At 41.8% G+C, this 20,981-nt stretch overlaps 1 protein-coding gene across 3 annotated transcripts; it reads left to right on the top strand.

Moving 5' to 3' along the window:
* Positions 1-40: 40 nt before the first annotated feature.
* On the top strand, positions 41-20,484 carry Larp7 (La ribonucleoprotein 7, transcriptional regulator). Of its 3 annotated transcripts, none has more exons than XM_004867599.4 (13): positions 41-254; positions 7,826-8,017; positions 8,615-8,715; positions 8,796-8,879; positions 9,033-9,197; positions 9,283-9,376; positions 9,457-9,807; positions 9,901-10,042; positions 11,658-11,809; positions 12,506-12,624; positions 15,970-16,129; positions 16,314-16,405; positions 20,192-20,484. In XM_004867599.4, the coding sequence occupies exons 2-13, from the start codon at positions 7,828-7,830 to the stop codon at positions 20,270-20,272; spliced, it is 1,731 nt and encodes a 576-aa protein (XP_004867656.1). In that variant the 5' UTR covers positions 41-254; positions 7,826-7,827; the 3' UTR covers positions 20,273-20,484. The 3 variants fall into 3 exon arrangements, with proteins under 3 accessions (XP_004867656.1, XP_087054914.1, XP_004867653.1); XM_004867596.4 differs by having other exon boundaries at positions 52-254; positions 9,454-9,807; XM_087198788.1 differs by lacking the exon at positions 8,796-8,879 and having other exon boundaries at positions 49-254; positions 9,454-9,807.
* The last annotated feature ends 497 nt before the right edge of the window (positions 20,485-20,981 follow it).

The following is a 20,981-nucleotide window of genomic DNA, read 5'->3' as shown; positions in this document are numbered from 1 at the left end:
GTTGGCGCCGAGCCTCCTCAGCCGCCGCCGAGCCTCCTCAGCCACCGTTCCCTTCGACGCCTCAACCCCAGAAGGCGGCACTGCTTTATGACGTCAGCGACGCACGCTGGGCCTCCGGGCGCGTCTTCCTGAAGGCGGGCAAGTGAACGGCGTCGCTCGGCGTATGACGCGAAATAACCACGACTCTAGGATCGAGAGACGGAAGGGGCTGAAGGGCGCAAGCTTCTGACCCTGTATTTCGGAAACTGAGCGGAGTAAGTGACAAGGGTCGCTGAGATTGGGCAAAGCCTGCATCCCTCCGAGGCCTGCTCTATGTTACCCCGCCCCATCCCAAGAGCCCGTTGGTGCGGCGGGACGTTCGCTCTGCGCACGCGCACTCGCCCTCGGCCACCCGTGTAGTCCGGCCTTCCGACAGTGGGGGCGCCCGAGCCTGTGGTTGGGGTTCGGGGCGCGCCCCGGCGGTGGGCGTTGTCAGTGCAGAAGTAGGAGTGGCTAGAGGAGCCGTGGACGTCAGAGACTGAGCCTGTTTCGCGGCTTGGGGTTCAGCTTTGGCAGCCAAAGGAGAGCGGGTGGGTGGACTTGTGTTCTGAAACGCAGGCATTTTCTTTCGGTCCTCGTCTTCGGAGCTTTGGGGTCCCAGAGTCGGCTCCAGGGTGGTAGCGCGCGCCTGTATTCCCAGCACTCGGGAGGCCAAGGCAGGAGGATCGAAACTGGCGATACTAAAAGAAAACCCACTTGTAGAAAAAAATCAACAAGTGTTTAGTGCGGTCGTTGATAAAGGTAGAAAAACATGGGGAGTAAATGAGGCAGTAAATGAGGAAAGAAGCTGGGACTTGGAAACTGAATAGGGTTTATCTGGCGGCCCAGCCGGCGAGGCTCCTTCCTGCGGACACCTGAAACAGTGTTTCTACTGGGAACAGTGTACTATACTGCAGCAGTGGTTTTCAACTTTTTTTTTTTTTTTGAAAGCCTGAAAAAAGTCATGGCTGAGCATCCTAAGAAAAAGTGCATGTTACAAAATGTGTACCTAACAACATCACGTGCACAATTTTGTAAGGAAAAATTGTTACTTAAAAAAAAATTCAGCCAGCAGTAGTGGCGCAGGCCTGTAATTTCAGCACTCAGGAGGATGAGGCAGGAGAATTGACACGAGTTCGAGGCCAGCCTGGGCTACATAGTTCAAAGCCCGCCTGAATTGCATAGCAAGACCCTGTCTCAAAACAAAAAATTCATGTCTTGTGTGTAGCACACTCTTCAAGGTTCTCTATACCTTTCATATTTTACAACTGTGTTTTTGTTTTTTTTGTTTGTTTTTTTGAGACAAAGTCTCTGTAGTTCAGGCTGGCCTTGAACTCAGTATGGAGTCCAGGCTGGCTTAGAACTCTTGGCTGTCTTCCTGCCTCAGCCTCCCGAGTACTGGGATTACAGGCATGTGCCAAAACACTGGGCACAACTGTGTAGCTTGTAGAAAACCATGAAGGTGAAAATTAGGTTTGTCCAGGACAGATGTAATTTCTTATTACCCTGATCATTCATGTCAACTTTTAGCATTATATATATTTATATGTGTGTGAGTGTATACAGTTTGCCAAAAAAGAGTACACACACTTCAGGAAAAGAAAAACTTGTATAAATATTTTAATACTAAATGTATTGAGACATCATGAAATTCATGCAAAGCTGCCTTTGGCCTCTGCATTTACAAGAGGTGCTCAAAGTGGTGGGCATTTCAGCTTCCAGACAATTATTAGTACAGTGAACCACTGCTTGGGTAACCTTGGTCATTGAGGTTGCTATACATGCATTTTTAATTTCTTCTCTTAAGGGCCAGCAGTGTAATGGTTTTTCTGATATACGACATCCTCTAGAGTCCCCATAGGAGGGTAACACCATCTATTGAAAAACCATCCTACTGCTGGGTGTGGTGGTACATGCCTGTAATCCTAGCACTTGGGAGGCTGAGGCAGGAGGATTGCCATGAGTTTGAGGCCAGCCTGGGCTACATAGTGAGACCCTGTCTTAAAAAAAAAGAAAAAGAAAAATCATCCTATTATTTTTCTTTTCCTAAAGTGTGTATACATTTTTTTGGCAGACTGGTATATGTTTGCGCGCAAACACTTTTTAAATTCTTTGAATTGGTTTGTAGCACTTAACAGGTTCCCTCATTAATTACATAAATAAAATCTTTGCCATATACTCTTTTTTTTTTTGGTACCAGGGATCGAACTCGGGTCCTTGCGCTTTCAAGGCGGATGGCGGAACCACTGAGCTAAATCCCCAGCCCAATGCTTAGTGTTTTGTTTGTTTGGTTTTTTTTAATGTTTTTTTTTTTTGGTACTGGGGATCGAACTCGGGTCCCTGTGTTTGCAAGGCAGCCGTCGGAACCACTGAGCTAAATCCCCAGCCCTACCATATACTCGTTTTGTATTTGCACAGGCATCATGAGTTTACCTTTTCTTATGGGGTGATTGCAGCATTGAAGATTAAACCCAGGGCCTGGCACATGCTAGACAAGCACTATACCACTGAGCTATACTCCCAAATCCTTTTTAAATTTTAATACAGAGTCTTCCTAAGTTGCCCAGGCTAGCCTTGAACTTGCTGTTCTCCTGCCTCAGCCTCCCAAGTAGCTGAGATTTCAGGCATCTGTTCTCACACTCCTCAGCTCTGTTACTTCATTAAAATGTGTCCTTTAACCGTTTTGTGGGTCAGACCTGCCATGGCGGTACATGCCTGTAATCCCAGCACCTGGGCAGCTTAGTGAGACCCTTTCTCAATGTTAAAAGTAAGAAAAGGGCTGGAGGGTACCTCAGTGTAAAGGCCCAGATTCAGTCTCCAGCACTGCCAAGACGAAACAGGACCATGCAGTGCACACAGTAACAAATCACTGGAGAGCCTACTAAAGGACAGACAGTGTGTGGTCAGGCACATGGCCCTTACCTGGCTAGTTTTGGCCAAGTTACTTAACCTTTGAGCCTTTGTTAAAAGAAGCTGAAAGGAACTAAGTAGTAGGATTGTAAGGATTTAGAACAATATATGTAAAGTAACTGATAGTGTTACACAGTAACTTTTATTCTGTTGAAAGCCATGTTTAAAAACTAGTTAGAAAAAAAATTTTTTTTAATTAAAACCCGTTAGATATTACTGGTTTATTTAACTATTGTTTTTCAATACATATTATATTGAGAAAAAGTGCTGAGGAGTTTATGTTGCATGTTTTGATATCAGCATCACAAAACTAGATAATTTTAGGCTATTGTTGATTTCCTCATGATGGTCTCCCTGGTTTCTACAGGGTGTTCTTTTATTTTGCTTTTTTCTCTTTTACTTGGCCCAAGCTTGCTCTGCAGAGCCAGTTTCTCCCTCACTCTTCACTTTTACTTTTTCAAATAAACTTTGCCACTGCTTTTTGGAAAAAAATAATAATTTTAGATTCATAAGCAGTTGTAAGAAATAAAAGGTTTCCCTGTCATACACTTGCAGATCTGTTATAAACCAGTTACACATAGGCATCTGTGAGGGCAGATGGCTTCTAGGTCAGTTTATATTCTAGTGTCTGTAGTTTGTGGAACACTGGAGATGAGAACCATTTCATCGTAGTTAGTGACAGGTTGGTAAATAATATGTGCCTCATTGACGAAGTTCTCTACGGCAACAATTTGAAATGCTTTAATTACACATTTCTTTGATTAATCCTCACAACAACTTTGTTTATAGGTGTGATTTTTAATGTACATTTTATGGATCATAGAGAGATAGGCTAACTCGCTCAAAATCTGTACAGCTAGTAAATAGCTGGTGCATTTAGCTTGGTAGAATACAGCATCCTTAAACAGTGTGAGCATGGTAGAAAGCACAGGCCTGGGTGGGAAAGGTAGTAAACTGAAATTGGAATGTGTGGAATGACAATACACATACCTGTTATCACGGGATCTTGAGAAAATACAACCCTTGAGGATCAAGACTAACAAAAGTATTTCCTGTAACTTCCTACTTTTATGCAGGCATTGTGTGGAGAAGCTAAACCATACCTCCTGTTGCTTTCTGCTTAATTCACATCTTCCTGTAAATCAAAGTTACCTATGATCATTCCCAACCTAAATACCCCAAACTACAAAAATAATTCTTGGGGAAAAGAATCTCTGGACTCAGATACAAGAATGCTAGGAAAAGTCTGGTTTCTGACAGAATTAGTGCTTTCTGAGTTTCCCTCCCTGGCTCTGTAGATGCTGGGCTTTGACAAGGAAGGAATTGGAGAGCAGGTAGCCTGCCACGTATAATTTACAGCCAGCACTGGGGACCTGGCCTAGTGATAATCACAGCATGTGTCTGTATCTTAATTATAGCCTCTGATCTTGCAAAAGATTTGAAATGCTTAACACTTTACAGGCCCTTTTTCTTCCCTTGCTGGTGAGATACAGGTAGTTTTAAATATAATTGTTTGATTATTCAACAAATACTGTTTAGTAGTGATCAAGTTAAAGTCCCTGCCCTTACAGTGTTCACATTCTAGTGAAGTAGATAGACAATAAAATTACAGTTCTGGGTAGTAATAAGAGAATATAAAACTTTAAAACATATAGTGGCTGAGTGGATGGGAGGGTTCAGGTTGGCAGGCAGGGAGCTTTTTTAGGTTTGATGAAAGAAAAAGCCTTTTTGAGAAAGTGATGTTCACAGGTGAATGAACAAGGAAGTGGTCTGTGCATATGTCATGGAAGGTCACAGGAGGAGAAAGACAAAGGCCATGAAATAGGAGTGGCCCGAGGGTGTCTGAGGAACTAGAGATGGTGCATTAGGGTTGGTATGTGCCTGCTGAAAAGGACTGTGGAAGATGAAATTAGAGAAACAGCCCTGGCCAGCTCTGTGGGTGCTACTTCTCTTGTAAGGTATTGGGACTTTATTCTGAATGCAATGAGAAATCTCGGAAGAGTTTGTGCAAGGGATCATCCTGGCTCTGAGCCAGGGGTAGTGGCGCATGCCTGTGATCCCAGCACTGGGGAGGCTGAGGCAGGAGGATGGCCACAAGTTTGAGGCGAGCCTCAGTTACATAATGAGTTCGGGGCCAGCCTGAACTACCTAGTGACACCCTGTCTCAAAAAACCAAGATAAATAACTATACTGTCTGGAGAACTGGCTCTAATGGAAGAAGAGTGGAGGCGGCCGACCAGTAAGGAAGATGGTGCAGTACCTCAAAACAAGACTGGGTGGTTGTGGTAGAAAGATGACAAGTCCTAGGATGGAGAATTTATTTTTAAAGGCAGAGCCAGTAGAAATGCTGCTGATTGACTGGAAAAGAGGGATTGAGGTGACCTTCGTGCTTGCAGCCTCAGCAGTTTTGTAGTTGTCTCAGATGAGGAAATCAAGGGGAAGGTGGTTTGTTGAAGTTAGAGTCCTGTTACGTTTGAGATACCCAGGACTGACAAGTGGCAACATCAGGTAGATGTGCAAATGTGCAGCGCAGACCTGGTAAGAAAATAGATCGCCTCATAGTGAGGAGCCAAAGAGCCAGGCGCCTCAGGAAGGGCAGTGCGGAGCTAGGCAGGCAGCCGGGCCCTGCTGCAGGAAGAGCCCGCCCTTGCTTCCTTGGTCCTCAGTTCTTTGTCATTTATGCAGGATTCTGTCATTGAGACGCAGGCCTCACAGGAGTCTTAGAAGGAATCATTGTGCTGCAGATGTTGAGAGAATTACAACATCAAGCGAGAGGGCAGCAGGGCCACACAGGCATCTGCCCAGAGTGCGAGTTCAGACACATTTTTATGCCCACTGCGGGAGTCCGGAGAACTGGGATGGTTGCGATGCTTGTCCACAAGTTGTAAAATATCTTCCTATCCGTTAGATGATCACTGTTTGCTCAGAGGCTTTAATCATGTAAGGAGCTTAGGAAAGAAAGTTTGAGAAAGATAAGTTCTTGTTTTTGTTTTTGGTTATCGGGGATCGAACTCGGGACCTTGTGCTTGCAAGGCAGGTGCCGGAACCACTGAGCTAAATCCCCGGCAAGAAAGATAAGTTCTTAATTTAAACCAGACTCCAGCCCAAGGCAGAAGGCTCTTTAATGGACACTTCCTTTCCTGCTATCAGTGGACTGCAGGCCATGGCTGCCAGGAATGCAGTGGGCCTTGTTCTGGAGAGCGGAAGAATGCAGCGTGAGACTTTCGGGTGTCCTCGTGCTCTGAGCACTAATGGGTGGTTATAGATGTACTGTACACTGGCATCTTTGGTAGCTGGTAACGTGTGCTGTTTAGCATCCACCTATGTGCGCGCACGCGCACACACACACACACACATCCTTCAGGCCTGCTGATGTCCACCTGCCATCCTTACAGGGTGCCTGTGCTGAGCCCAGCCAGACAGGCAGAGCACCATGTGGGGTGGGGAGGAACACATGTGCACACACACCACACACACACCATTCCCAAGGGAGGAGCTTTTCACCCAGGTGTTGGCTGAGGGACCAGCAAGACAGCAGTCCTGTGGTAGCTTCGCTGTGCTCTGCTCAGTGACAGCTGCACATTCTCTGGTTATTAGCTCCAATACAGCTGAGGTTTCTCTTACAGTATCATCTGCTAAGTGCTTCATGACTCCCACATCATCACAGATGGGACTTAGCTGATTGTCAGAAGCTGCTCTGAAAATGCCAAGTGCCCTTCCGTTGCCTGGACAATGCTGCATGTTTAGCTGGAGAGTATTCTGCGTGCTCTTTGCTGAGCGCCACTGGGCAGTACCAGTCCATCTCTGGTTCCTCATCCCAACAGCAGCTGGGAGAGGCTTAGCTCTTGGCAGGGCACCAAGCAGGAGGCTCAGTAGATGCAGCAGCTGCACCCAGCATTTCCCTGGCTCCACTGTGTCTGTCCCTCACCCCCACCCGCAGCAGGCATGTGTGACCTCCCTAGATAAGGGCTCAGAGGCCTGGGCCACCTTCACAGGTAAGGCCCCGCACAGAACCACATCCCTGAGTGTTTATTTTCCTCTTTTGAGACAGTCCCACTGGATCACTGAGTTGCCTAGGCTGGACTTTTGGACTTTAATGTGGCAGCCTCCTGGAGCCTCAGTTTCCTGGAGTGCTGGGATGATAGTGAGGATGATTTCATTGAGCTTAAATTCTAGAGAAAATAAAGAAGTGAACCAATTGTGTAGTAATATTGGGTGATAAATGCTAGGGAGAAAAATAAGGCAAAAGAGATGCCACGGACCTATCCAGAAATTTGCGTTTTTAAATCTGATTGTGGGAGGAGCTCCCTCATGAAGGCAACATTTGGACAACTTGAGGAACTTTGCAGGGTGAGTTTTCAGAACAGCAAGGAAGCAGCATGGCTGAAGGTGGGGCCGCAGAAAGGAGGACAAAACCTACAGAGTGATTGTGTATGTGTGTGTGCGCGCACGCGCGTGCGCCTGAGACCACTTGAAAATTAAACAGCCAGTTCCTCCACTTCTGGAAGGCAGAAGTTAACACATTAAAAATCAAAGTCAAGAATCATTTTATTGGTAAATCTAAAACTTTTTTTTTTTTTTTTGGTACCGGGGATCGAACTCTGAGTGTCTGAATCTTAAAACTCCATTTTAGTGAATGTAGATGAGTTAGAGGTGTAAAATTTATTCTACACTAGAACAATCTCGTTGTAGAGTTTAAAAGGCACAAAAAAAATTAAGGATATGATCCCTGACATAGGAAAAATAAAGACTGCACAAGTCCAGTAAAATTCTTTGTTGGAAATGCCTGGGAAATAGGCCCTGAAGAGCTCATCGTCCGATAGCCAGTGCCATCCATTTATGCTCAGCTACTCAGTAACTGGTTGGTGGGGGCCTGTTCACGTTTTGTCTAACTCAGGAATGGAAGCTGAAGGTGGAAATCAAGCCATGGAAGAAAGCAGTGAAAAGAAGGAAGTAGAAAAGAAGAAGCGCTCTAGAGTTAAGCAGGTGCTTGCAGATATTGCTAAGCAAGTGGACTTCTGGTTTGGGGATGCAAATCTTCACAAGGACAGATTTCTTCGAGAACAGATAGAAAAATCTAGAGATGGATGTAAGTTTACTTTTGTCTGCCTTTTAACTTAGGCACTTCTAAGGTAGCTACTCTACTGTAGTGTTTCGTATCTGACGGTGGGTTTTGACAAGAGTTCATGTTGAATTTTTTTTGGTACGGGGGATGAAACTCAGCACCTTGTGCTTGTGAGGCAGGTGGTGGAACCACTGAGCTAAATCCCCGGTCCCTGAATGATTTATATTTAATAATGAATACATACAGATGATACAGGGTTTTTTTTATTTTTTGGTATGGGGATCAAACTCATGACCTTACGCTTTCAAAGCAGTGGAGTGCCACTGAGCTAAACCCCTGGCCTATAGTTTTATACCAGCTCCTTAGCTGGGGGATTTTTCCTCAGGTTAAGGCTGTCATAAGCAACACATGAACTAAAGCAGCAGGAATGTCACCTAATCGCAACTTTCACCAGTACCCAACCTCGAAACAACCTGAGCTTCTAATGAGGAATTCTCATAATTTCACATTATATAGAGAGTAGAATACATTTTCTACATATATGGGGCAGGCGATTATGTGAGCTTAGAAATCACCTCTAATTCGACCCAACTTGCATTTTCCTCACTTTTTCATCTGTAGATGTTGATATCTCCCTTCTGGTATCTTTTAATAAAATGAAAAAGTTGACTACTGATGGAAAGTTAATAGCTAGAGCATTGAAGAGCTCAGCTATTGTTGAGGTAAGTTTACTGCTTAATTAGTATTTCATGAAATCAACTCTTGTCTATCCTTATTAACTTACGGAACACATTATTTAAAGTTGGACTTAGAAGGCACCAGAATCAGAAGGAAAAAGCCTCTTGGTGAAAGACCAAAGGATGAGGATGAGCGCACGGTGTATGTGGTGAGACCTTTTCCCCAGAAGCCCAGTCTTAATTAAAATGTGACACACAAACAAAATTAAGATAAATATTTATTGACATTCTGAGATTTAAATTTAGGCTTTTAGCTGTTCAAAAGCTTTGATACTAATAGTATTGCTTTGAATTTACTATAGGAATTACTTCCTAAAAATGTTAATCACAGCTGGATTGAAAAAGTGTTTGGGAAATGTGGCAATGTCGTTTATATAAGTATACCACATTATAAGTCTACTGGAGATCCGAAGGGATTTGCCTTTGTGGAATTTGAAACAAAAGAACAAGCAGCAAAAGCTATTGAGGTAGGTCCTTGAACCTAAAAAAAAAAAGGCCAAAAGAAAAAATTAGTAAGTATACATACATACATACAGCTTCTTATTATTTCAGTTTCTGAACAACCCACCAGAAGAAGCACCAAGAAAACCTGGCATATTTCCCAAGACGGTGAAAAACAAGCCCATCCCAGTCCTAAGAGTAGCTGGTGAGTACTTATTTAATATTGGAGATGTAATGCTTGTAATTGAAAGTACAGTCAACTTAGTTAACATTTTGTTACAGAAGAAAAGAAAAAGAAAAAGAAGAAGAAAGGGAGAATGAAGAAAGAAGACAATGTCCAGGAAAAGGGGTTGAGCATGGACACAAGCAGCGTGAGCATCTGTAAAGTGAAGGCCTCTAGGACCACATCTGAGGGCTCTGAAACGGAAAGTGCAGAACCCCAAAAGCAGCACACCAAAAAAAAGAAAAAACGGGACAGAGCCGAGGTGTCCAGCTTACCTGAAGGCAGACCCGAGAAGAGGAAGAGGAGCAGCTCTGCAGACGCCGCCGAAAGCCTGGCTCCCAAATCAAAAATCAAGAAAATAGCTCCGAAAAATGTTAAAAAAGAGGCTTCTGAAGTTTCCAAAGACAACAGAGGTAGGTAAACTCTTAAGGTCAGGATTGGATAGCACATGTTATTCTAACCACTGCAACAGCCTGAAACGTAACTGACTTTGTTAACTTTGCTAGATTTAGAATTCTCTACAGAAGAGGAAAAGGATACTGGAGACATACAAGGTTCTCTATTAAAAACCAAAAGGAAGCACAAGAAAAAACATAAAGAGAGACATAAAATGGGAGAAGAAGTTATACCATTGCGAGTCTTATCCAAGTGAGTACAGCATGAACCGGATCAAGGGAGTCGCCAGCACTCCGTCACCATTGCTAAAGTGCAATTCCAGTTCAAACTCAACAGAGTTGCATATTAGCAACAGTGGCAGCCTGCAGCCCGAGTTCCAGCTGGGTGGCTCCTCTGAAGAGCAGGGAGGGCCACCTCACTCAAACATGGAAGCACTTATTTGTCATGTCCAGCAAGTGCCTCCATGTTAGAGTGCGGAGAACCCTTATCAGATACCCAGGCGCAGCCCACCAAGTCCGCCTAAGTGCTTGGAAAAAGAAGACTTACCATCACCAAAACATGGAAGCACTTACTTTCTTAGTTCCAAAGCAAGTACATCCACGTTTAAGTGGTGGGGAGCCCGGTCTTAAGGAATACTTGGAATCGCTTACACCTGTAACGAAAGATAACCAGCAGCCCCTAAAAAACTACACGAAAGTAAGAGTGTGCCACTCAGGAGACACCTCCACTGAAACATGGAAGCACTTACTTTCCTTCACACAGCAGGTACCTCCATGTTAAAGCAGAGGGGGCCCCTTGGCCCTGAGCGAGCGAAGCAGCTTAGATGTCCGTCGAGGAAGCTGAACTCACCTCTACTAAAACATGGAAGCACTTACTACCGTTTGAAGGCACAGAAAGCGCCTCCATGTTAAAGTGGAAGGGAGTCCACTGCAGTGCTGCCCAGCCGGAGGGCGAGAGCTGAGGAGAAGTCCCCATCCCTTCCCGTCCCTTCCCCTCCCTTCCCAGCCACCTTCCAGAGTCGTGCTCGCCTCCAGGGTACAGGACCAGGACCCCAGCACTTGTATTTATACTGTTCCTAACCCTGAATTCCTTCTGCCTTTTTATCTCCCACAATCATTACAAGAGCCTTTTGTTATTTTAATGTATTAGCTCTCAGGGAAAGTATGATCTGGGTGTGTCTGGATACTTTTTTTTTCCTGAAGTATACAGATGTCAGTGTTAACCGCTAAAAACCATTTCCACAAGATATCCTCTTCTTAAAAAAAAACCTCTCTGCTTCTTTGGTGCACAGATTGGGGTGACAGTGAGACCCCCACTGGGCCGGAGCTGCATTGTGTTTCTATCTGGAGGCACTAGCTGTTTGAAGAAACGGCTCCATGTTAAATGTATGTAAATAGAGAAATTGCTTCCATGGGGTGTTTTTTTCTTCACAGAAATTCCTTTTCAAGTAAATTCTAAGGAATGTTATCTCTCAAATTGGAAGCTGTTTAACAAATAATCTTTAAATCTTAATCTCTCACTTTTCCCCAGAGATCACCGATTTGGTAAATGCTGCTAGTTAATTAAGGAATTAACTCTTAACATTTTACTTCTGTTAATTAAAATATTAAAAGCACACTCAGAAAAAAAAAAATAAAAGCACACTCAGGAAATCACTGGGAAATGCAAAGCATTAATCTGAAGGAAAGGCCAGAGAAACTACCTTTGCTTGTTCCTAGATGGATTTAGGACTAAAGCAATTTGAATGTATGTTAGTAAAAAAGAGAAAAGTTAGAATAAGTGGTCTAGGAGTCGAATTATAATAATTTACCTATCTTTATTTCATCATCTGTGTCAGTACTTCAGTGGGTCATTTTTTGCCTTACAGGAACGAATGGATGGATTTGAAAAAAGAATATTTGGCATTGCAAAAAGCCAGCATGGCTTCTTTAAAAAAGACAATATCCCAGATAAAATCAGAATCAGAAATGGAAACAGATAGTGGAGTACCTAGTAAGATTGCAGTGAAGAAGGAAGAAGGTAAAGATTCCCTGTGCCTGAACCTCTTACCTTTGGAGGGTGGGATGTGGGCCATCTGTGGAAGGTGCCTGCCTAGCATGGCCAAGGCTCCAGCTCCACCACAGAAAGAAAAAGATCATTTGAAGGGCCTGTTTTATACACTAACTGTTTGAATGTAACGCGAGTTTTCCTCTGTTCTTTTCATTATTAGATTTAATAATGAGCTTCTGATTTGTAGAAATAAAGACTGTAGTTGCTTACCTGTAATTTCATTCCATAATATGAACCACAAATAGTAAAAATGATGAATTGTTCACAATTAGGATACATCTTAAATTCTTATGAATTGTAAAAATAAATCTTCACATTTGGATAATATGTAGAATATCTTTAAATAATACTTGTTTCTATTTCTTAAGTAGAATTTTTGTTCCTTGGTTGGGAAAAAAGGGGGCATGTTTCAAGTTTCACAAATGCTCCTCTACTAGTAACACTTTGCATTCAAACTGCTGAAATTTTCTGCATTTTATTTCATGTTCAGTAAAATAAGCAGCGGGGCATGACAAATAACCTTCTTAATTCCTAGTTTTAAAATTAAACTTCAAATGAATGATTTAAAGTGGCTTGAGAGATCATTGTTGTAGACTAGGCCTCTGAGGCACCTTACATAGTTCCGTGTGGAGATTCACTCCTGCTCTTTCCTTTTCAAATCTGCAGCCAATGGTCCAGAGTGTCGCCCTCAGGAGAAGGTTAATCCACCAGGACCACAGTTTTTGAGTGGAGTCATTGTGAAGATCACTAGCCCAGAACCTCTACCTGGCAGGAAGCAACTCCGGGTAAAACTCTTTTTTCTTTAGCACCCTGCCCCTCCCCAGGTAGGTACTGGAGATTGAAATCAAGGCCTCTAACAATCGAGGCAAGCACTGAGCCACTGAGTGCTGCGCTCCTAGCATATTAGTCTCTTTTTCCTTTTATTTTCTTGCCTGTGTGAAAGTATTTTCAATGTGGGAAAGAAAACAAACCGAATTGGAATTTGTACCTCTGAAATTTGACTTGAAGTGAAACCTGAAGACTGATATTCATTCGACACACAGCCAACAATAAGTGAGCAGTTTAAATTCTTCTCTTACAGGAAGTTGGTTCTTGTACTTATTTCACTTGAATCACTTGTGATTAACTGCTGTGCAGTTGGACGGGGTATACACAGCAGTCTTTCTAACTTTAAGTGCAGATAATAGGAAAGTATTTACCTTTTTTTTTTATTCTAGAAACTTTCTTTTGTTTTCAAGGAAAATTGGGTTTAGAAAAATACTTGGCACCATTAATCAACATTAACAATTGGTCTAAAATTTTAAAATTATGATCATCTGATGTTTTCTGGATTGGTAGCAAACTGGATAATTTATGAACTTGTATTAATACTCTTAGCTTTCAATAGATTCCTAAATGACTGTTACCTAAAATAGTCAGAACTACTATTGAGAAATTTTGAAGAATGCATGTTTTTCACTTAATTTTATTTGTTTAATTTTATCTATTGATGAGTGAGAATAGTGCTGTTTCCTGAAAGAAATACAGGAAATTTTTTAGAAAATAGTCTTAATTTTTAAGAATTTCAGTGAAGTTTATTCAGTCCATGGTAATTGTTTAAAAAGTTTCCAACAGCTGCAGATAAGTGTTAAGCTGTATTTTTAAAAAACTAAGTTTTATGTGCATGTGCAAATCAATCACAGTTCTATAGAAAACTATAAATTGCTGCACATACTAATCTTTACTACCTTTTTTCACAATAAAGTTTATCTTCCACACCCTTTTATAGCAACATGGATAGTGATACTTTGCTCTTACTCATGAAATCATGTTCCTGTGTTGGAAGTACTTTTATTTACCCTTAACCTATAACTCATTTAGGTGAGACACTTTATTTTTTTAATTAATTTTATTGATACATTTTAAATATACATAGTAATAACATTCATCATGGGTAATTTGTACCTGTTCGTGATATATTTGGATTCTTTCCCATTCCTCTCCCCTCCCAAGACACTATTTTAAAACTATACAAAATGTTCCAATACTTACCTGGCAGTGGAGAAACCATGATCACAAAATGCTCCATAACACCAAACATTTTTAAAATATATTTATAATAACATTTAGTAAGTACCAAATGGTATGTTGTTTTGGTTTTGCGTGGACTCATAACTTAAAAAAAATTCAGGTGGTTTTTCCACAAAGAAGATCTCTAAGCATTGTTTATCTGCAGACTTATCCTTAAAATCCTGTAGCTGTCAGTCAGTAAGACATAAATTTTCTTTCTCTTTCCAGTACTGGTGAGGAATTTAGCCAACCCCAAACTCTCTTACTAGCCTATATTTCAGGATGACCACAATACAGAATTTAGGATAATAGGCTAAAAAATTTGGGAGATATAAGGAAATACTTAGCATATGTAAAGTCCTGAGTAGAATCCCCTGCACCAAAAAAAAAAGAACTTTTATTATTTAAATGGTAATTATATCAATTGCAAATTATTTGTGATTATCCTAGTCATTAAACAACTACATTCATCAAGTTAGTAGTTTACATTTTGCTAGAACAAAAACTGAGGTAGGACAGTAGTTAGGGCTGTCTGTGACTTGCCCTTGTAATTACCACACTAATTTGTCATTATAAGGGTTTTAAATTCTAAGGATTTTTAAATCAGGAGATTAGCTTGACATTCTAATGGATATTTAGTAAACATCTTTTGAATTGTAGTAATCTAATCAGTCTGAAAAATCAATTATAAAACTTTGCACTAGCAGTGAACCTAATTATTACAGATTGTTCATGTTTTCTGTCTAAATTTTGTACTATTAACACATGAGGCAATAAGAATTGGCAGGTGTATTCTCTTTTTAAAAATTTATTCAGGGGCCGGGGATTTAGCTCAGTGGTTTCGCTGCCTGCTGCACAAGCGCAAGGACCCGAGTTCATCCCCCGGTACCAAAAAAAAAAAAAAATTTATTCAGCAAACATTTACCTAGTGCCTTGTTTTGTGATAGTGTGCTAAGTGCTAAGATAAGTTAAATCAGCTCTGGCTTCTATAGATTTGCAGATCTTTTACTAAATCATCTTGTATTATTAACTAATAAATGTTTCTTACTCTATGAAGAAATATTTTCAGGTACTGCTCAATTCTTTGTATAACTCAAATATCCAGAAACCTAGTATTTACTAGTATTTAAAAGTAACCTATATTAATTGTGTTTTTAAAAGCTGGGTTAAAATGGGAAGGAAGATAAATAAGACCCTTTTTCCAATTGGAAATCTCCTGTACTGTATACTTCTTTAGCAGTCTGAATGCGAGTTGATGAACTAAGAGTTGGTGCGACATTCCTGCATAAATGCATTGAGTACCCTGCAGAACCTGCTGTGAAAAAAATGATTAAGAATGCAAGAATCTAGTTCATTTGCCCTCACAGCAGGCCTTCTAGGTAAAGCTTTTCCCTGGCTGGATGACACCACTGGTTTAGAAGAGCTTACTTCACTATTTTATCTAAAATTTAAGAGCTCTTGAGCTATGTCCTGGTGGAGACCTACTCAAGAACCCTAGGATCTTTGTAGGTTCAGTGAAACCTGTTTTTTGTGAGTTGATATAAAAAGTTGAATGATTGTTACACGTATTTTAAATCGTAAGTGATGTTTCACCGGTGAGTGAAAATAAACCTCCCCCAGTCCTGCTTTTCTTTGACTCTTATACTTTGCTAGCGACTCCCAGATTGACTGGGTGAGGGAGGGTGTGTACACCCCACTCTCAGTCTGTTGTCCTGAGTAGGGTACTCCTGTCCTAGTTCATATTCAAAGAGTGGAAATTAATTACGGTTGATATTAAATTGGTTCTCTTGGGCCGGGGATTTAGCTCAGTAGTTCCGCTGCCTGCCTGGCAAGCGCAAGGTCCCAAGTTCGATCCCTGGTACCAAAAAAAAAAACCCAAACAAACAAAAACTAAATAAATAAGTTGGTTCTCGTTTGTATCTACTTTTTAAAACATTTTGTGTTTTTAGAAGAAATTTTTAGTCACTATATAGTGGCTTATTCATATGACACATTCAGACACGACCATTGGAATAATTGTAGCTTTTTATGGAACACTTTTAATTACTGATTTTCAGTCTTAATACTTACCTTCAATGCAGGATACGCTAGCAGCCATCTCAGAAGTCGTGTATGTTGATCTGCTAGAAGGAGACACAGAATGTCATGCTAGGTTTAAAACCCCAGAGGCGGCCCAGGGCATAATGAACAGGCACACCGAGATTAAAAAGAAGCACAGCTGGGAACTGGAGGTCCTTACTGGTAAAGCGCCACAGAAATTTCTTTTTCCTTTCTAACAATGATTATTGTGGGTAATTGTTTTATATTTTCTGAGTATGGCTAATGGAACCTCCTGGGGGTTTTTTTTCCAACTACATTACTGAGATTTGAATCTTTTGCATATGCACCCTTATGTCCAGTCATCAGCACTTTGTTTGTTTTGAAGGTGATCATGAACAGAGATACTGGCAGAAGATTCTGGTAGACAGACAGGCCAAGCTCAATCAGCCTCGGGAAAAGAAGAGAGGCACCGAGAAGGTAGCAATTCATTTGTGGGTTTTGTGCCCTGAATGTTTTAGGTGGTAAAATGTCTTCTATAATCAGTAATAGATGATCATAAAATAAAATTGGTTTTGCTGTTACAGAGTACTGTGCTATACGGAGGAAATACCCATTCCTCTTGGTTCAAAAATACATAAAATCAGGAGGTTTTTTTCAACAAAGATGCATGATCTTAATTTAAGAGTTTTCCCTATTTTCCTTCTTTTTTTGTACCAGGGATCGAACTTGGGTCCTTGCGCTTGCCAGGCCAGCACCGGAATCACTGAGCTAAATCCCCGGCCCTTCTTTCTTTTTAACCAGTGATATATCTTAAATTTTCAGTCCTGATTTTGGGCTGTTTAGGGCTGTTATGTTTCGTAGTTTGGTGGCAAAAGATTGTAGAGAGATTTCTTTAATGATAAGAACCACAGTGTATTTAGAATGCAATTTATAAAGATAGGAGTTTCCACAGATAAGGTGGAGGCAATCTCATGCATAGTGCTTCCTGTAGCAGCGATAAACTTTGTTCCTTTTTCTCTAGGATAGTCAGCAAGTAATTTAAACTGCCTTCAATAATTTAAAACAAGCTTCTCTTTCAGTATTTTCATTATTGTGGCACTAATTTTTGTTGCTAGTTTACCTTTTTGAAATAAGTCTTTTTTTGTTTGTTGTTTTTTTTTGGTACCGGGGATCGAACTCGGGTCCTTCTGCTTGCAAGTCAGGCAGCAGAACCACTGAGCTAAATCCCTGGCCCAAATCATTATTTTTGTATAGGTTAGTGCAGTTTGAAGTCATTACAGCAAAGCAGAATAACCAGTAATTACCATCATCAAAGTTTAGAATTGTACTATAAAAGTCTGAGGAAAAGCCAAAATGATGCACATCCTTTCATGTTTGAAAGTCCTATTTCACATAGTCTGGGCTCATTGATTTGGGGTCTTTTTTTTTTTTTAACTTAAAAATCAGTGATTTTCCTCGGCCTCCTGTTGCCTGTGGAGGAATGTATGAAGATTTAGGGGAAGTTTCCTACTGGTTTTTGTTAGCTTTGCTTCCTTACATAAAGACTGAGGCTGCAGAGACAGAAGCCTCCTTCCTGTCTAAAAGCTCTGTCAGGCTGGAGGTGTTAATTTCAAACCCTGCTTGAGATTATTGAAATGTTAAAATCATTAATCCAGAATGACAATTGAAAGTTGTTTGTTACAAGAAAAATCTTATCCTTTGGTATGAAGTTTCATTTATATTGTACGTAGTTTTTTAAACTGGGAATTAATAATTATTAATCTCAGGTTGAAAAATTTAGAGAGACAAAGTATAATTTGAGTTAAAGAAATAACAGCTCCTGGAGAAGGTCATAAACTGAGTAGCTCTGGCACTTGTGGGCCATTTCTTACCCTTTCACTTACCTGGTGCACTGTCAAGATTGTGTTACCCAGACAGAATCAGTCAGCTCAGGCTAAGGGAGTAACTCCTTGGCTCCTGTTGTGAACTGAAATGAATGTTACCAGGAGGAAGTGCTGCATAGAGCTTGTTGGAAGAGTAGCCATAGCTAGTCTCTTCTCTTGATAATTAACTATTTTTTGTTCTTCCCCTACCACCACCACTGTGTTGAAGGTTAAACCTGAGTCTCAAATGCTGGGCAAGCACTCTGTCCCAGAGCTACTTCCCTGGCTTGAGGGTTTTGTTTGTTTTGTTTTGTTTTCTCTGTGCTGGGGATGCTGAGCTACATTGCCAGCCCTTTTTTTTTTAGATAAGATCTTGCTAAATTCCCCATATTGGCCTCTAAATTGTGATCCTTCTTTCTCAGCCTCCCAGAGAGCTGGGAGTACAGATGTGAGCCACCTTACCCCGGGATTTTTCTTTTCTTTTTTTTTTTTGGTACCGGGAATCAAACTCGGGACCTTGTACTTGCAAGGCAGGCAGCATCACCACTGAGCTAAATCCTGGGCCTACTTGGTAGTTTTAAATGAGCCTTTGTGTCAGCCACTGAGCTTGGAACTGGAGGCGTGTGATTGACAGCTCCCTTGCTTTATGAAGCTTACAGATAAGAAAAATGAGCCAGATAGGTTCCACCAACCAGGCTGCCTAGTGCATTCCTGCAGAAGTGGTCTCACAGCAGAGAGAAGGAGCAGGCGAGCCAGGAGGGCTTCCTAGGCAGGTTTTTAGAGTCATGAGAATAACGTGAGGGTTCTGCTGAAGTGTGGCACAAATACTATCCTGACATGACAGCTCGGGGTCACCACAGCAGTGTCGGCCAGTCCTCTTTGTTGTTCCTGTTGTTTTTAGTTTTCTTAGTACATAATAATGACATTTCTCATGGTCCATCCTTGAGTGAAAGAATTAGTAAAAAAAATCCTGGTCCCTAATTTTCATGCTATGGATTATGACCAAGCATTCTGCCAACGATTTCCTAAGCCCTGTGCACTTTATACTCTATTAAAAAGGGAAAGAGCAATGTGTAGATAAAGAAAATGTTTCTTTTCTGTGTAACAATCAAGCACAAGTAAATTAATGACAAAACCAGGAAGAGGAAGGAAAGACCTGCCTGGGGACTTGATTCCCAGCCCAGAACCTCACCGTGTGGCCTGCTGGTCCTGGCTTTTCCCCCTGGCCTGGTTATAAAGCCATGGGGCCTCCCTCCCCGCTGCCCAAGCTCTCCCCCTGCTGGATGCAGAGTGAGGCTTTTCTCTTCACTTTTTAAAATATTTGTATTTTTGTTTTTATCAAAAGTATTTAAGTGAATGCTCATTAGAATCTTTTATTTTTGGTACCTGGGATTGAACTCGGGATCTTGCACTTGCCACGCAGGCGCGGCAACACTGACCTACACCCCCAGCTCTGTTTCTATAGAAAAAAAGATTTGCATTTACTCTAAATAATGTTTTTAATTTTTCTATCAAGGAGGCTTCTGGAATATTTCAAACATTTTAATTGCTTTTCTTCACTTAATGTAATTTCAATTGTCTTCTTTAAAAATAACCAAGAATTTACGTATAAGGGTGTAATAAATAGCAGCTGGTCTTAATAGTAGGTCCTTGTGGTCATATGGGGAAGCGACTTTTAGTTTCTCTGAAATGTTAGTTGACACATAACAATGGCCATATTGATGGGGCGAGTGACACTGATCACTCCTGGATCGGGCCTTTGGACCGACTCCTCTCCTAGGGCCTGTTTGGCCTTGCCTTTTGCACTGTGGAGGCCTAAGCTTCCAGGGGCCTTGCCCACAGGGTGAACCGACCTCGTGATCAGCTTTGTGATAGTCTGGTGAGCTGTAGCTCCCTGCTGCGCGGTGGTGTGCTGGAGCTCCCCATGGGCCTCCCAGAAGTAGGTCTCCTGCACCCGACCCACACCCCAGCCCCACACAGCTCTGGAAGGTGATGTGGAAGTTACATCTTGAGGGGTCACATCCAGGTCCTGGGCGCAGGACCATCAAATACAGGTCCTCGGTCTTCTAGGAAAGGTCAACAAGTCACAGTGTGGATGGACTGTTTTGTTTGGTTTTTTTGGTAGCGGGTATCGAACTTGGGTCCTTGCGCTTGCTCAGCAGGTGGCGAAACCACTGAGCTAAGTCCCAGCCTGATGGACTGTTTTTAACTGAAAGGTCTTTAATACTTGCCTTTCCTGAGGGAAGGTGGGCTAGGGCTAGTTCAGAGTTGATTGACGTAGGCAGTATCTCATTTGTCTTCCTCTCTCTTAAAATATTTCATTCAAACTGATAGTTGTGAAGTTTTTGTAGTCGTAACTTTTGGGGGGGTATTGAATACATTCTGATTTATTTTTCTCTAGTTAATCACCAAAGCCGAAAAGATTAGACTGGAAAAGACTCAACAAGCAAGTAAACACATTCGATTTTCTGAATATGACTGAAGAGTACTGCTCACTGTCCACTGGGTCCTGATTAGTTCTCTGGACGTTGTTTTATTGTAGTAGCACCGTAATGAATGTGCATTGAATGAACATTTAAAATCTACATGTAATGAAAGGAAACACTTTGGCTACTCACTTGTAAATAAGACCTTTTTCTAGAGATCAGTCCATTATATACTACAGTTTTTCATTAAACACTTTATTTGTTGAAATTGTGTCAACCTCAAGTGATTTTGTAAATGCATTTTGTTTGTACAGGGTCTTACTCTGTAGTTCAGGCTGGCCTCCAATTCAGCAGTCCTCCTGCCTCAGTCTCCCAAGTGCTGAGATGACAGATGTGTGCCACCACACCCAGCTGTAAAAGCATTTTGAACATGATCGTTAGTTTGGTTGTATTCATGAAAGCAGTACCTGGTTGCAGGAATGAAATACATGGGATGAAGTCTAGAAGCCTGGCTGGCGACCTCCTGCTCCGGCCTGCGGCCCTGGAGCACCGCCAAACAGCTGTTTCTCATTAAGATGCTAGGTTTTAAACGTGGTATTCACCTTTCATAAAGAAACTGTTGATTTTGGCTAAACAAGATAAAACAACGAGGGCAGAGGGTGGCAGAGAGACTCTGGCCCTGGCTGCACAGAGCTGAGGCCTACTCTGTGGTCTGCTCAGGAAGGTGGCGGGGTGCACAGTGAGGGGCTCCAGAGCCAGCGGGAC

This window comes from Heterocephalus glaber, unplaced genomic scaffold (genome assembly GCF_053883595.1).
Source record: "Heterocephalus glaber isolate CG9 unplaced genomic scaffold, H.glaber_assembly_v1.0 deba00001688, whole genome shotgun sequence".
NCBI lineage: Eukaryota > Metazoa > Chordata > Mammalia > Rodentia > Bathyergidae > Heterocephalus > Heterocephalus glaber.
Note: the sequence above shows the minus strand (reverse complement) of the source record. Positions and strands in the feature narration are given on the sequence as shown.